General features: G+C 36.9%; 2 protein-coding genes across 2 annotated transcripts; both read right to left on the reverse strand.

Moving 5' to 3' along the window:
- Positions 1 to 209: 209 nt before the first annotated feature.
- LOC106180858 (anionic trypsin-2) lies at positions 210 to 8,318 on the reverse strand. The gene is made up of 7 exons (XM_013565028.2): positions 6,007 to 8,318; positions 4,499 to 4,809; positions 3,329 to 3,435; positions 2,515 to 2,771; positions 1,761 to 1,930; positions 1,326 to 1,380; positions 210 to 787 (listed from the first exon to the last, which is right to left on the reverse strand). The coding sequence occupies exons 1-7, from the start codon at positions 6,053 to 6,055 to the stop codon at positions 675 to 677; spliced, it is 1,062 nt and encodes a 353-aa protein (XP_013420482.1). The 5' UTR covers positions 6,056 to 8,318; the 3' UTR covers positions 210 to 674.
- A 475-nt stretch (positions 8,319 to 8,793) lies between these two features.
- Positions 8,794 to 15,669, reverse strand: LOC106156034 (chymotrypsin-like protease CTRL-1). Its single transcript, XM_087005302.1, has 7 exons — positions 15,277 to 15,669; positions 13,306 to 13,445; positions 12,621 to 12,751; positions 10,782 to 11,068; positions 10,283 to 10,437; positions 9,981 to 10,035; positions 8,794 to 9,500 (listed from the first exon to the last, which is right to left on the reverse strand). The coding sequence occupies exons 1-7, from the start codon at positions 15,326 to 15,328 to the stop codon at positions 9,280 to 9,282; spliced, it is 1,041 nt and encodes a 346-aa protein (XP_086861428.1). The 5' UTR covers positions 15,329 to 15,669; the 3' UTR covers positions 8,794 to 9,279.
- Between the last annotated feature and the right edge of the window lie 520 nt (positions 15,670 to 16,189).

The raw sequence follows: 16,189 nt of genomic DNA on the forward strand, positions 1-16,189 counted from the left end.
GCAACTGAAAATGAATCAGAGACGGTAAAATCGATGCATTTCTCTTTCGCAGGTAATCTTAAATTTTATTGAAAAACCAAGACATGTCACTGCTCAAAGAAAAAAGAGCAAACAAAGAAATAAATGGGTAGATACATCGATAAAAGAATACATCATTAGAATTGTCGATAACGATATAGTTTAAAGAGAATAGAGCTTCTAGATAATCATTTTTTTTTTGCATTACATAAATCCCCTTTATTGCCAGAAACATTTGCATATTTCAAAAAAATATTAAAGAATTTTAAACTGCTTTTATAAAATATACCCCTTAAAAGCTAGGAAGCAGAAATTTAAACTGGTATGCCCAGTTTTAACTAACCAATGCGTCTAAAACACGCCAGGCCAGAGATTTAATGTGTGCATTTCATCAATATGCATGTATATTATCAGTGATGTAATCCTATTTGTCCCGGCTTTTACAGAAAAACACAGCACGTCAGTGTTCGTATTTACACCAAGACTGCAGTTCTAAAGTATACAACAGTCGCCTCACTTATAATTTTTACAGATAAGTGAGTTGTCGCCGTTTCTATTGGCATTTTGAAAATGTACAACGGTTCAACTTCTCGGTAGTATTAGAAAAAGTTTTGCAGTCATCCCTGCCGTAAATGAAGCACTTTTCTCGACACCTTTTAAAGTTGCATTTTTCTCATTTGCTCTTGTATCCAGTCGTAGTACATAGAGACCACAGTGTAGACTCCCGGCTTTTTGGGCCATCCACAACCATCTCCGAAACTCACTAAGCCTACAATATAATGAGGGAGGAAAAACATAAGGTGGCAGTTATAACACATAAAAATGCCGTAAAAACATTTCTGTTATGAATAAATCGCATCAGATAAATCTTAACATTTTTAATCTAGATTTACGGGGAACGTGTATGCTGACATTGTGTAAGTCGACATTTAGCTTGTGTAGTGCATGCATCATTACCCTCTCCTTTGTGCCATCGGTTTATAGGCATACCCTATTTGGGCAGGTAGGCTTACTTGTAGGCTTATACCCTGTTGATGGCACCCAATAGATATTTCGCTTGTAAGCAAAATATTTGTTAGTTTCTTCGACGAGAGGACGGCTGTGATGATGTTTCTTTACTATAAAAATTGTTCTACTTTTCATTTTTTTTTTTTTTTTTGTTCAATATTGAATTTTTTTGCTGTTGCAATTTTGCACAATATACACAAATGTAGGTAGCCTGAGCGAAATCAAATTGAACTGAATGTATGTCCATTATCAGCTCTCCCAACCAATGCTTTAAATATTTAGAAAATTCCAAAACTTACCGAAAAGATACCATTTCCCGTCATGTGGGCACATCAACGGCCCTCCGCTGTCCATCTGAAAAAAAAAAAAAACGTATAGAATTTGAAGCTCTTGAAAAGGTACATTCAAACTGGAGAAAAATAAAAAACTACCCTTGTTCGTGGTTAAGATTGTGTGGGATAATGCTTGAAACTGATGCTATAAACTATGCTTGAATTGTTTGTGAAGTACATGTAGAACCATTTGTTAATAGAAAAAAAGACAAACTGTAATAAAAGTTGTTGCAATTGATATACTGAATCTGTTCACCTACATTAACACAACTAATTTTCAAACTTGAAATCTTGCGGCATCTACATGTAACAACCAGATGGCATACAGTATCTATAATTTGATTGCATGTGAACGGCAGTTGGACCAATTTCCATTTGAAATTGACCCTGTGTGAACCGTACCTTGCATGAGTCTCTCCCGCCTTGCAGACTAGCTGCACACGCCATTGTGTCAGAAATATTGAAGGACGGCAGCAGATTTCGACACGTTGTCATTTCCAAAATCGGCACCTCCACATAATACAGCTTGTCGCTCCACTGCCATCTCGGTATCTTGTCGTTTGACTCTGCCTCTGAAATTAAAACACAAGGAAAATTAAAATTAAAACCCATACATTTAATTGGTGATGTTTGCAGTTTAACCACTTAATTTTAGTCCGACAATGAAACTATGATATTACCGATGATTTAAAAGAGAACAGATTTACGAATGTAGTTTCAAATTTTTTGTCATTTTTTCGATACGTCGACTTGAAAGCAAAGTGACACTGCTGCAAGGGTTTTATTCCGATGAAAAATAAGAACAAAACGTAAATAATAATACTGTTCGAGTCTGAACGAGAAGGTTGCTAAAGCAGGACAGAGCAAACAGACCCCTTATTAAACAGTTGGCTCAGAAGGCTGAAGTACATATACACTGTACATCGACGACAGCTAACATTTTCTGGAATCACTTTATCAATAAATAAAGCGTGATAATAATAATTATAATAAATTTATGATCAGGCAGTGGTATCTGTATATTATATTTTACTTCTCTTTTTATGTTTTTTTTCACTATATGAATATGACTCTTATAGTAAAAAATAAATAATTAGATAAATAAAAGGACAGAGACCGTCAGCAACACCCGTCATGAGATTTACCCGGTACATACGTTTAGAAAAGCCCCAACCAGCGACAATGCATTTGGTTCCGCCATCTTCTCGGAAGGTAGGCAAACAGATAGGGCTGACGTATTTACTCCCTGCCACAGGTCGGTCAAGTTTCACCAACGTCACATCATTGTTCAGAGTTGCTGGATCAAAATCTGGATGGTTTTCCCACGTAGCTACAGTATAAACTTGCTCAGAACCCTCCTCCAGTAGCAGGTCTGACTCTCCAAGCGTGATCTGCCACTGGTCTAGTCTTTCACTAAATTAATCATAGTAGGTTTTGTATAATGAAAATACATTTTAAACACCATTTGCTAGTGGTGAGCGCGCTCGCGCTCGCGAGAGAGAGAGAGACAGAGAGAGAGACAGAGAGATCAACTGTAAATTACTGATGATCATAACAGGATATACATGTACTTGTACCTCGATTAATATACATATGCAATTAAAGGAGAATCAATTAAGTCGATAGCATAATATTTAGATAACAGCAAATATCTAATGAGCAAAAAAAAAAAAAATTATTTGAAATACATGCAGCTAAGAGAGTTAGATACCGCCACACAACAAAACAAAATCAGAGAGAGAGGGGATATAGAAAGAAAGAGTGATGATAACGATAAAAATATCAAATAATTTCTCAGTTAACACCCGTGGTATTTTCATCAATCATCTTTATTCCAGCCATTAACTATGTTTTAATACAATAATATGAAAATAGATGTGTTCACAGAGAAATATGGATGATATTCTTCAATGTAAAAAGAATAGAGAAAGGACGTGGCACACATGGAATACACGATACATGTAACTTACCCGAAAAACGTAGCACAGTGAGCCGCAGTGAGCATAAACTGTGGGGCAATAAGTACTCCTCCACACAAATGACCCAGTATAGGGGGGCGACCATAAGCTATTTGTGCCTACAATATATGATAGAACATTCGACTGTGAAAAAGATGTACATTTCATTGGCATTGACAAATAAATGAAAAAGGTGTAATTGGCACTTTGTAGCCATTTCAGTCTTAAAAGTGAACTGCGATTTACAAAATTGCACATACTGTATATCGATTTGTAGATTTGCCAGAAAGCAATATACACAGATTTACTCAAATAAAGATGAAATATTTAACACCAATAACCGAAATTTGCAAGCGTATATTGCAACTTTGTATCTTATCAAAATTCCATAAACTTGAAATGATTGCTGTGGCACTTCCAGCAGAAAGCGCATCATCTGACCCACGTATTCTCTAAGCAATTAAAAGGGTACAAGATCGATTTTAGGCAGAGGAAAGGAACTTATATATTGCAAAGAGAATTATTCCCTATTCCCCCTAGAATAGATAGATCGTTATTTTAGAAATTGCGGTGAGCGAAAAATTCCATTACCCCCATCATTTCATTACGCGTTGTGACCAAATGCGCGTATTTTTGACACTTTTAAGTCATTTTTGCTTAAGAGTCGAACTTTCTAATGCGCTCAATTTGGGCCAAATAATGCAAGTGAATAATGATTCATCCCGTAAGTGTCGGTGGTAGCATTTTGGATAATGATATTCAAATAATGGTGCGAAATGGTCTTTTCAAGCAACATTTTTGTTCGAATAACTGTGGTTCATCTCTTTTTCCTGACCAGTGTTTTTATTTGGAAATATCATTTATCATCATGTTACGTAAACTTACCTGTTCTTTTGCTTTCAGTATTTTAAAACGTACCACGTAAAACACCATTCACCTTATAAAGCACCCTGAATCAACAGACCTCACCTCTGTTAACAGTCAAAACCTAACGGAGGAGCGCATACTCTGTAGAGTTTTATTTACCCTAAGTTCTCAAAAACACAGTAACACTCGTTCAATTCTAACACCCCAACTTCAAGAGAAGTCACCGTGACTCTCCCCCATACCTCTATACCGACAACTCTGCGTTACCTAGTTAAATCAGTAGAGATCTAGAAAAGAGGCGGTATATTAACTCACCACCCAAGGCCAGTTCCCTGGCTCTGCGGGTTTACCACCGATGATCCTCTTTCTACTGTCTCTGAATCCGGGCGTGGGGAGACTCTGAACGCCGCATTGGTGTGATGGAGGTTCTGTAGGGGGGAATTTGGATAGAAACTCTTTAAGGCCCTTGTCATCTGTGGAACCGGGTTTTTCTTGCCACCATTTGTTATCTTTAAACCATAGCCGGCCGTGCAGTTGGTTTTCTTTATATGGAAAATGGTGGTTATATTCCCATGAGTTACCGTTGAAAATGAACCGGCCATCCGTAGTTGGTATGAGCCCGCCAGCTGAAATTAAAGGGACAAGCTTGACAGGTTACGGTTATTTGTTTAGTTTTTTTTTTCATTGTGATAACTGTAGTGTCTTTGGCTGTGCTCACCGTTTTGTTTTAATGTATTGGCGTGAACTTAATGCTTCATGAGACGATTTCGCTTCACGGGAGAAAACCAGTTTTTCACATGACTGATCTAATCATCTTCTCCATTCCCTGTACGACATCTGTTTTGATGCGTAAATGTAGGTCTACAAGAGCAGTGCTCGTGACAGGCAGAGAAAAATATGTACCATTGCATGCTCAGTTTTCATCTCATTACCTGAATTTTGAATTAGGTTGGACCTTTTTCTGTTGTTGGAAAACACGTGTAATGCAATGATTGCTTTTTTATTTCAATTAGACAAATTAGAAAGTATTGATTTTATGGAAATGACTCGGAAAATAAACACTGAAATTGTCCCATCAAGTACATCAAGTAAATGATGTTCAAGATCGCAATAGTTCTAATTCACTAGTTCGGAAAAAAGGAAAAAAAAAAAAAACGGGTATAAATTAAGGTTTCGGTGGTCGTGCTCGGTCAAGAAAAGGTCGTCTTTTACGCGTACGGTGATTAAGTGACGGAGTGATTCCTTTGAAAAATATTCGACGACGTCATTAAATTTGCTTATGTTTTATTTCGTGTCAATATTCCGCGGGCATCTCTTTTACTGGCATTCATATCCAAATCATGTGCTACAACCATTTGGAAAAATCACAATATCATTTTAAGATAAATGAAAAATACAGAAAAAAAGAAAAAGAAAAGGAACAGAGAGAGAGAGAGAGAGGGGGGGAGAGAAAAGATAAAAATAAAAGAAAAAATAATTGTATCCCAACCGACAGTGTTGAAAAAACAAATGCTTGGATAATCATCCATTTAATTCTGGCTTCAGATACTTGGATAACCATGTATTCACTTCTGGCTAATATTGACTAAAGAAAAACTGTATAATAAACTTTTAAAAAACATTTTAGTACGGTTTACTACATCTTTTTTCTAATTCAACAGAGCTTGGCTACCTTTAACTTTCTACGAAACTAGTGGATGAAATAAATAATTAATCTTAATACAAATGACACCACGTCGAGACACTGTAAACAGTAAGCAATTAGAAATAATTTGGCAGCTGCTCCTACTGATATTCGTATAAATATAAAAACAATATTCTACCTGATAACTGAAAACAGATCAGAAGAACCACTATCAAACTCATCTTCATCCTTGCTATATATATAGTCACAGTTGTGGGATCTTATTAATAAATAAGGTGTGAGTCTTCAGCGTCCTCACTCCACCACGGCGTCAAAGGGGTCCAAGTTAGCTTGAGCGTCCTTTAAAACTGGCACATATTCTGGACATAGGTCTTGGTATACCCATGGAGAACGTCAGCACAATGTGTTTCCCTCCTCAACTCCTCATTAAGCGCCGATAACATTCAACAAATATCGCAGTTTTTGTAAAAAGCTCTAAAGACGTGTTTCTGTTGCCAGCACGAGCTGTTGAACCTTTTGCGCCTGTCCTTGGTTCTACCCTATCGTTAAGTGGCTACTAACAACGCATAGGTGTTGAATTCTACTTTGTTATTCTACTCTGCATCAATTTGGAGGAACTGTTTTGTCGATTCAAATAAAAAAGGAAGCGAAGAAAGAAAGAAAAAGAAAAATTACATTAAAAATTGCGTCAAAAATTACAACAATCGCAGAAAGGTCCAACTATGACGGAGTGCTGTCATTCAAAACGCTTCAGTCACGTTTTGATATTTTTAAGAGCAAAGGGAGTCATTAAACTGCATTTGTTCGTCAATATATCTATTTCCTAACAATACTGTATCTGCTGAGGGCTCTCGTACTCTACCTTATCCATCAATCTCTATTAAGTAATGACTAAATTCCTTTTTCCCAGACGTACATAATATCTGTCAATATCGTAAAGGGGTGTTTGTCGAGCCAGGCAACGCAGCCATGCTATCTCCGAGTTATTCGATTACAGAGGCCAATAGAGACAGTGAGGCATTAGGATTTCTCATATCATGATGTGCTCTTTATTAGATTACCATTACTTTACTTTATTAAGCATGGGGAGTACAGGGACATAGGGTCGAATGCTCAGCTGCTGTGTTTGAGCCATACTAATATCCTCTGTATTTCCCTCTACGGCGTTCGTATTTCATTTATGCAAAAGTTCCAGACGAGTGAAGAAGAGAATGATTTGGGGATTATTATTACCTAACCTAGAAATATTAAAAGAAAGACTGAGCGATTTGTTTGTTGATAACTGACTTGGCTTTGAAACACCCACTGTGCAGATGATATTTATCTACATGTATATATTTTAGATACCATCGTATCATACAAAATTGAGAACCAATAAAAACTAACGATGTGTCACCCCCCAAAAAAAGCTTCATTAAATTAAATGTAAAAATAAAGTAAAAAAAGTGTCTAGCATGCCAAAGGATTAGTCTTTGACTACTGCAAATAAACAATGCGTTTGTTGTCTATTATCTATTTATTTTGGTGGGTTGTCCCAGCTACAGTGTCTCTCGTGACGTAAGGAGACGGATGTAATATTGGCGCCTTTGGTCTTTTATTAGAATATGTACGCTTTTACAATTTTTTTTGGCAATATGGCACGCTTCTTAAATCTTAAAGGATAAAAGAGTTTTTAGAAATTTTTATCAATATCATTTCGGTCGTTTTTTATTTTTGAGAAAAACGTTCTCGTCATATGTCGGCGTGTCATTAAATATATACAAATGTTTTATATGACATAGTCATCATCTCACATCAATCGATCTCCAATTAAAGCATTACGTGTACGATAGCGTTTTTTTATGTTACTTCAACTAATTCTGTTTAAATGCACAATACAGTTATATCATACAGTGCTAATTAATCACAAAATCCAATTAAAACACCATTAGTTGGCGTCATTGATCTTTACGTAAGTGTTTGTACCGTCCCATCATCATAACTATCACTGAGTTTGTACTTGGTCTCAGTATCGTTTCCTAAGCTTATACATGTGTATTCCCTGCATTTCCCGAAACTCTTTGTAGGCGTTTGATAATTGATTTTGTGATGGATTGAATTTAGTGATAGTGTGGTCATGTCTTACACTGCTTGCCACAGGGATCTGCCATCTCTTGTATCTGCTTCTTCCACGCAGGCTGAAAGATTCCCTTGATAGTTACGGGAGTAAAATGAAAACTTTTAAGATAAGAAACGCGTCTAATCTTAGATACCGGAGCTCCGCCGAAACAAGTGTCCAGGGGCGTTCACATTTGTCGTTTCGTAAGTGGTGACCATGGCTATTTGATTTCACGCTTTCTACCTTCGTAGAATATTGATTTTTAAAAATTAATGATTTCGGTTAAAATGTTATTCGTGGTTACTTTACGTAGTGCAAATACAGTATACTGCGGCCCACAGGAGCCTGTACTTGCTTAATTCAGTAGGCCAAAAAGTGCCAAAACGACTAGGATTTCGTGGATTTCGCATTTTGCAGGACCTCGCATAATTCATCCAAAAGCTATGTGTCTCTCTGAACTGGATAAACATTTGAAAAGAGTAAACGTCAAGAAAAGGAAGGGATTTTTTTTTTTTTTTTTGCAATCTCCTTGCCTGCACTACCGTCCCGGACGTTATTGGACTTTGCTACTGTAATAAGATAACGATAGTCTTTTTATTTTAATAACACTGGAAGGCCACATTGAGCTGAAACCAACTGAATGTGGAACGTGAGTATCATATTTTCTCACGCCTGGTCACACTGCATTGAAGGAAAGGAAGAAGAACTAGTGAGAGTGCCATTTTTGTAAGTGGTTAAAACATCATCACCATCCCATTTAGAGTTATTGTCCTGGGGGGTGCCCAGGGGGGATTGTCCTAGAATCGGACAAAGGTAATATACCGGTCAGGACTACAGTTTTAAGATACATGTATATGAGAAACTAAACAAAGGCTTATTATTAATTTGCTTGACTATTTTATTGACAACTGAAAATCTTAATAAAATGTTAAAATACCATATTGATAAATGGCAGTGGCACATTAAAAATTAAGCCCGCTTCAAATCGACGGATGAAGAGATAGATTTTTAATTGTCTTTCGATATTTTTTACTGGGAGACTACACAATGAATCAGTCGAGTTTTCTATGCACATCGTAAATGATGCTTGTTACAGTAGCCCCCATGGACACTGCTAAATACTCGTTTGTAACGCATTCAACATAATTGAGTTTTTTTCAATCCCGAATATTTCCATATAGAAAGAAATGCAATAAAATGAATTCAATTCATAATTCATTTTATAGACGTTTTTCAAATGTCAGCCATAAGGTACAGATGTACCTGGGTTAGTTCACGTGTGCTTAATGTTGATGAAATGCGTGTAATGCTTTGAATAGACGTTAGCTACTGTGTAATTCAACAGGATATAAATTAGTTGGTTCTTATCGTTCTCTCGATCCACTTCTTAAATTTCGCCACGTCAGTGTAGATTCCAGGTCCGTTGCCGCATCTTAGCTGTCTTGTCTCTTGCTCTTCTCTAACATTTTCCTCGTCTGCAATTATTTCCTTCAGTGGCATTACGAAAGCTGGCGGCAGTTGAGACTGAACACTGTATAGACGGTCAGGACCATTTAGACCAAGAGAGGTTACTCCTACAAGTACAATAATTTTTGATATGAAATTAATTTTGTGAAAGATTGCCACACTTGTTTTAACTATAAAAGTGTTTTTCTAATACGGAGATGTGATGAAGCATCTCACCGAATTAACATAAATAAACGAATGAGAATTATCATACGAACAAACTCTTCATTGGAATTTTAGGATAAAGAGAGAGAGGGGGGAACGGTTGGTAAAAATCTTCTGTGGATACCAAATGAATTGTAAGGTAAAAGAAAGATAAGTTGATGAATGGTAAAAACCAAAGAAAGTAATTGCGGTAGGTGTGGCAAGTCGAATGTGATAGTTTTACTCAATGGATGCAGTAGTTACATCCACTGTCAGGAATGCCTTCACTGCGGTTCTCAAAATGGGCAGATCAATTGTTCGTCAAACTATGAGCAAAAATAGAAATAAATTAAAATCAAAATGGCAGGAATATGCACCGGGCTTGCAACCTCGTGAATACCTACCATACAATATCCACCTGTTCTTATAACGACATGCAAGAGGACCGCCGCTGTCGGCCTGAAATAATAATATGACTTATTCCAAGCCTGTGTGGAGAGAGAGAGAGAGAGAGAGAGAGAGAGAGAGAGAGAGAGAGAGAGTTGCACAAACCTGGAACAATTTTAAAGAAGACGATTCGAAAAGCTTCAACATGAATTGCTCTGATATTTTGATACTCACTTCAGAATTTCAATAAATAACAATTCACAGGGTGCAAGTATATAACTGAGTGAAAATAAATAATGTATGAAGAATAAAGCCTCACGGAACAGGCATCAGGCACAGGCGGGTCTCCAGTCTCTCCAGCACAGAACATGTTCTTGGTCAATTTCACACCCCTCTCACCGTAGATACGCGAGCACTTTTTGTCGCTCAATGCAGGGAGTTGAGCTTGGTTCAGATTTCCATTATAATATGGGCCTAGAATATAGGATTTTCGATGATTATCTCTCAGTTTCCCCACTACTATCTTATCTTATTATTTCTTGTTCATGAATGTGCAAGCCACAAGAACCGTGCCCTACACTTAACCCATTCCTAGATCCGAAGTAAGTCTATTTTCGCACCATAAATGTATGATTTCATCAAATACCAGTCGTTTTATGTTGATAATACCATGTTCTTCCATTTTTTTCTACCATTTTCATGAATCCAGCTGAAATACATGTATAATTAAAATCTAAGACGCAGGATTTGAACCCCCCCCCCCCTCGGCTTGATGGCCATTTTGTCAAGAGTATTCCATTTTTTTCCTTCCTACTTACCGTTTTCGGTGTCTCCCCATCCAGTGATATAGCACAGCTCTCTGCCTCTACGCCCAGGCGGTAATTTCCCGAGACATATTGGCTGCACGAAATCCGTCATGTCGGCCGATTCGTTGAGCTTTAACAACGCAATGTCTGCATCGTACCTTACACTTCTGTTGTACTTGGGATAGAGCAGTAATTTCTGAACTTGGAACGTTTGTTCTGTTGATTCTTGCATGTTTTTGTTATATTTTCCAAGCTGCACATACCACCTTCTTTCGTCTCTGAAGTTTATATCTACCCCGCTGAAAGGCAATGAAAATAAAATTTATTGGTGTATTCAAAACTATGATCGATTAACTTTTAACCTATGAAACTGTTTATGTTGTTTATTTTAGATAAATGTCATTCCTTTCTTTTAAAGATGCATAGACAGAGTAGACATGTCAAAATATCGCTATAAAACCCGACCAAATGGCAACATATAGTTTCGAATTGTATAACTTTAAGAGATACTGTAGAGTTTCAATACATTATTTTCTAAAACCTCATAATTCCCCAATCTTTATAAGGAAGTCAAATTACGACCAGAAATTTTAAGATGCTTTTTTTTTTGCTAACAGAGTCATTAATTTGGGTTATTTCATTTTATTTATTTATTTACGTTTTTTAGCATGAGGATTTTGTTCATGTTGTGTAACTTGTGTTTATTCATGTTGTGTAAGAAACTGGTAGTAGAAATTTGCTTGCGTTATGATTACAGGGAATGTACACAGCTGTACCCCCTTCTGGTACTTTGTAAAGTAAAAATGGTTTCAAAGCAATTAACAAAAGATGAAGTAATTAATTAGTAAAAAATGAAAATGCCATTTCAAAAAGATTATAAAAACGAGACAAACATAACTGTTATGTTTTAAGGCTTGTGAAAATACCTTAAAACTTGGGCGAATATAACAATTTCCTCCAAGATGGACTGCCCAGCGTGTAACTTCCTGCCAAGTACATCTTTTTTGTATCGAGGGTTATAAATTCAAAGCTTTCACCATGAACAATAGTTTATTAAGTCCATCGACTGTGAAAAATGATAAAGACACATGCCCTAGTGTTTAAACGAATCGACACTTAATCACGAATTCATGAAAAATGGGGTAGCAACTGCGAGAAGCCTAAAGGAATCGATTATCATTTCTTATGATATTTCTATCTGAATAAATACCCCCCGCTAATTTCGTTATGGTTTGTGACATACCTCTTATATGAGATAACATTTCTACATGCACCCTTGTGTGAAATCTAAGTACACATAAACGAGTAAGCGCCCCCCATTCCAATTTCAATTTCAGAGGCCCTTTTTTTGATGAAGTGAAAAAGAAATATCGATTTTGAGCTGTTATAGGCGGTCATTAATCAAAAGCTAATTTAAAATGCCAGATACTCACTTAAAGCCTAGATTACATTTACCACGGGGGCTGCACGATGAAATCGTTTGCCATTTTCCGTACTATTTTTTGACATGGTAAATGGCTATGGACAACGGCAAGTACGTTTACATAACGTGCAGGTACCGTGCCATTTCTAAGCCATAGACATGACCTTGACGTCACGTGAGGAAAATCGGTTTTTCGGTTAAAGGTGATCGTCCGGAGCCCTTTCAGTCTCCTTGCATTACGGACATCGTATGGCAAATGTAATCTAGGCTTAAGTTTCATTAATTATCTTTATACTTAGTATTTTTTGGCTTTCGTTTGTGGGTCTGCATGTGTATGTATTTGTGTGTGCACTTGGGTCTGTGTATCGGTGTGAGTAGGGGAAAGAGGTTTGCAAGATTCTGAGAAATCACGTAGCGTCCCGGCTTACGGTAGATCATCAAAGCAGTGAGCTGCTGTAACAATCCAGTCCTTGTTTACTAGGGTTCCACCACACAACGCCACCGAAGAAGTCAGCACTGGCCGTGTGGGGTCCAGAGATAAACGAAACCGGAGCAGAGCCTGGAGATCGCAAAAATATAAAAAATGGTAGAAAACAAAAGATTCCTTTCATATTGCCATATAAAGTTGGAGAGAATCTACATCGTGTTATTTCTATCTATTAATTAGTAGGTTTGATATCTTTAGTTGCTAAAAGTTTTCATTCACATAGGATAAAATTTAACTGAAGAAAATTTAAATGACTGATAAACAGTATAAAAATATAACAACAAAAACTAAAACCATTGTTTTTTTTTTCATAGTTTCATAGTGATTCATAGGTTTTCAAGCGTATGACACACAAAAAATTATCAAAAATGATAAAGAATCATTAATTTTATCTGGTCGACAACAAAGGAAAGGAAGTGTCCTTTAATTGTTTTTTTCTTCGCACGTTTTTAATGAAGCGTTGACATGAAGATATGCCAAGTTACTGATATTTCACTTTGGTGCCATTCTTAGACATTGATGATCAATGGTCTCGCAAACGAAAACAATAAACAGTGCCTCTAAAAACTTATAATCGGATCCCCCCCCCCCTCTCAGTATCATTTCAACCGCCCCACGTATCGCACCTGCCAAGGCCAGCTGCCTCTCCTGGCGTTAGTCCCCATAACGATGCGGAGACTTGGTGCTTCTTCATCTTCGGCATCCCGTAATAAAGGTGAAATGATAGGGTTGCCACATTTGTATTTGGGCTTGTCGTCTGGCTTAACTGAAAATAAAAGTTCAGAGTTTTCGGATTTTATTATTAATAGCTAAATTTTGTAAATAGAATGGAATGCTGTTACAAAATTAGAACATTTTCTGGATTTACAGTGTGCTGTGTAAAGAAAGAAAAATTGTTTACAATCCTATCCATCCTTGCCCAGCCACCCCTCACAGTAAAACCAAAGTTTTTAATAGTTATTAATCAGATGCGCTAACAGCGTTGTTAAAAAATCTTTAAACATAATTATTTTTAGACCAATGAAATTCAATCAGGAACAGTTTTGAGACATCAATCTATCAGTCACGAGTTCTATTATTGGCATATGGAAATCAGTGCATACAAATGTATCAGTGACAGCCTGTTTTGCTCACATTCCGCCCATGATAATGTTTGATAGTACTTAGCTTCCAGATAAGGAGTTATTTGCTTTGCCTGCCAAATATCGCAGGGAAATCCCTAATTTCACTTTCAATTATTTCAATACGCACACGTCATCATTATCGACTTGTAAGGAATTTCATTATGAAATTTAAAGGTATTGTCTAGCGATGATTTGTGAGAAAGAGGAGACTGCCTATTTTTCGCTTTGGAGGGAAAATCCCGGATAAGATAGCTATAAACGATGAACTGACCAGATGTGAATTGGCATTATTCAAGTGTCAATACGATTATATTAAAAGGGATTTCCATGTATATTAAAATTCTTACACACACACACACACACACACACACACACACACAAATTATTTTTACGTACTCCAACCGGAAATAAAAAGTAATTATGATGCAAATTATACCAAACAGTTTTCTTAGCCTAGAAAGGACACGTGCTCCTTTCTTTAGGCAAAAGCAAGAGACCAAAGAAAAATTTTTTTTACAGATTATCAGATTAAGAATTGAATGTTTCCTGATATAAGTACTATGCTGCTGACAGAAAAGTAAACAATATCAGTATAATGCTAAATAATTTACGATCACTGAAGTGTTTTATGCATTTATGGCATTTTTAAGATTTATAAGTGATGTTTATTATGCATGTACCAAGAGAACATATTTGTGAAACGTGTAACAGTGACAGAAATAAAATATAATAAAAGTGACAGAAAATTATATACAATCCTCCATGGAAGTATTTTTCCCTTAGCAAAAAATCATTTCCTGTCTAAAACGAATTTAGCCACACCCTATCAGTGCTCACTAAGCTCAGTGTATCAGAGTGAAGTCAAAGTCATCGCTGAAAGAGAAAACTCTTTTTTCGCTGGGTTTTGAAGGAAAATTACTCTGTAATAGACAAATCCTTATTGATATGATTTTGTGATAAACTGTTCTCATCCTGTTGCGATTTTTGGTAATTATTTTTGGTATCATTTTTGGAAATTACACCATTTTGCCGAGATTTCCTAAATAATTCATGTCATCATTCTTGCACGGTACATCTTCAGAAAGTGTTCTATACAAATGCTCTTAAAGTAGACAGCATCTACGACGACTTTACCTACTTCTTTCTGTTCCCAGTTCACAAACCTTTTTTTAAATCGTCAAGATTTAAAATAAACAACGATTGCCATGTATATTTCATTTTTCTGATCTTATTCCTTAATAAGTATAACCATCCAATTCAAGAAAATCTTTCCGGTATCTTAACCCTTGTTCAATAGGTAAACAGTTATCTACATTACTATAATAATTTCCTGGGGTGAAATTGATACAGAGGGGAGGAGGGATCGTAAATTACAAGTTAAGATTTGATCTTATTACGCAAATGGACACACAGGTGGATTATCCAGTTTAATTCTGGTACGTCATTAACGTCTGTATCTACAGCAACCCTTACCTGTTGAAATGCACGCTGCAAGCAACAACGTCGCGGCGAGAGTAGGCGACATCTGGTGAGTGGATGGTATCTTGACAGACCGTCAGCCACCCGTCTAATCTGTCTGCTTGTACAGAGGTACGAGTTATATGGTCGAAGATAAGGTCCAATCAGTGTGACATCGGAGCCTCCCCGGCAACGCGGGCACATGGCAGCCGAAACTGCCGACGTGTCAGTAGCAAGTCGCGTTGGAGATAATTAAAGATTTCGGAGAGACAACACCTTTGCGCACGAGGTGAAGGTTGACTCCTAGTTACACTGCTTTTGTTTCTGAACGACGAGAGATAGGCCAAACATTACGTGGCAGATGGGTTACATGTTTATTTCGTGATGTCTGCTATAGTTGTGGTTTATAGGTGTGTGTCACCTATGTGCTGCAGGTGTGTTGTCACACGTGTCCAGCCCAACTTCTGGGACATATATTGATAACATTTTTCATAATAATATCAAGCACATCGAGGATGTATATAGGCAGGATAGGCTAGGAGTGACATATAGAAAAGATTTCAAATATTTCAAAGAAAAAAAGATGAAAGTGGAAAAAGTGTGTGTGTGTGGGGGGGGGGGGGGGGTATGCTATGATTCTAAAATCGTTTTAGATATATAGAAAATTCAACCCCAAATAATCTAGCATTCAATTTCAAAGATCAAGTTAATTGTCTGATTTTAAAATACTGCCGTACATGTAGGCAAACGCTTTAGGTAAAACAAAGAACAGCAGATGAAATACCTGCACCGATAGATACAATGGTAAATATTCCACGGCCTAAGCACGCTATGAGGCGAATCTAGCGGGGTGGGGATGGTCACGTGTCTCCCACCCCTTATACCTCCTATAAAAGTGAAGATAATCTTGAATGTACCAGTAGGCTTA

The sequence above is a fragment of the Lingula anatina genome, chromosome 2 (genome assembly GCF_051362555.1).
Source record: "Lingula anatina isolate TDL-2025a chromosome 2, LinAna3.0, whole genome shotgun sequence".
Taxonomy (NCBI): Eukaryota; Metazoa; Brachiopoda; class Lingulata; order Lingulida; family Lingulidae; genus Lingula; species Lingula anatina.

Bases quoted from the DNA above. Each gene is read 5' to 3' on its own strand.
- LOC106180858 (XM_013565028.2), bottom strand. From the start codon at position 6,055: ATGAAGATGAGTTTGATAGTGGTTCTTCTGATCTGTTTTCAGTTATCA. The intron at 4,810-6,006 runs GTAGAATATTGT...CTTTAATTTCAG, and splicing joins GATCTGTTTTCAGTTATCAG to CTGGCGGGCTCATACCAACT. The intron at 788-1,325 runs GTAAGTTTTGGA...ATTATATTGTAG, and splicing joins CGGGAAATGGTATCTTTTCG to GCTTAGTGAGTTTCGGAGAT.
- LOC106156034 (XM_087005302.1), bottom strand. From the start codon at position 15,328: ATGTCGCCTACTCTCGCCGCGACGTTGTTGCTTGCAGCGTGCATTTCA. The intron at 12,752-13,305 runs GTGCGATACGTG...TGCGATCTCCAG, and splicing joins GAGGCAGCTGGCCTTGGCAG to GCTCTGCTCCGGTTTCGTTT. The intron at 10,438-10,781 runs GTAAGTAGGAAG...CCTATATTCTAG, and splicing joins ATGGGGAGACACCGAAAACG to GCCCATATTATAATGGAAAT.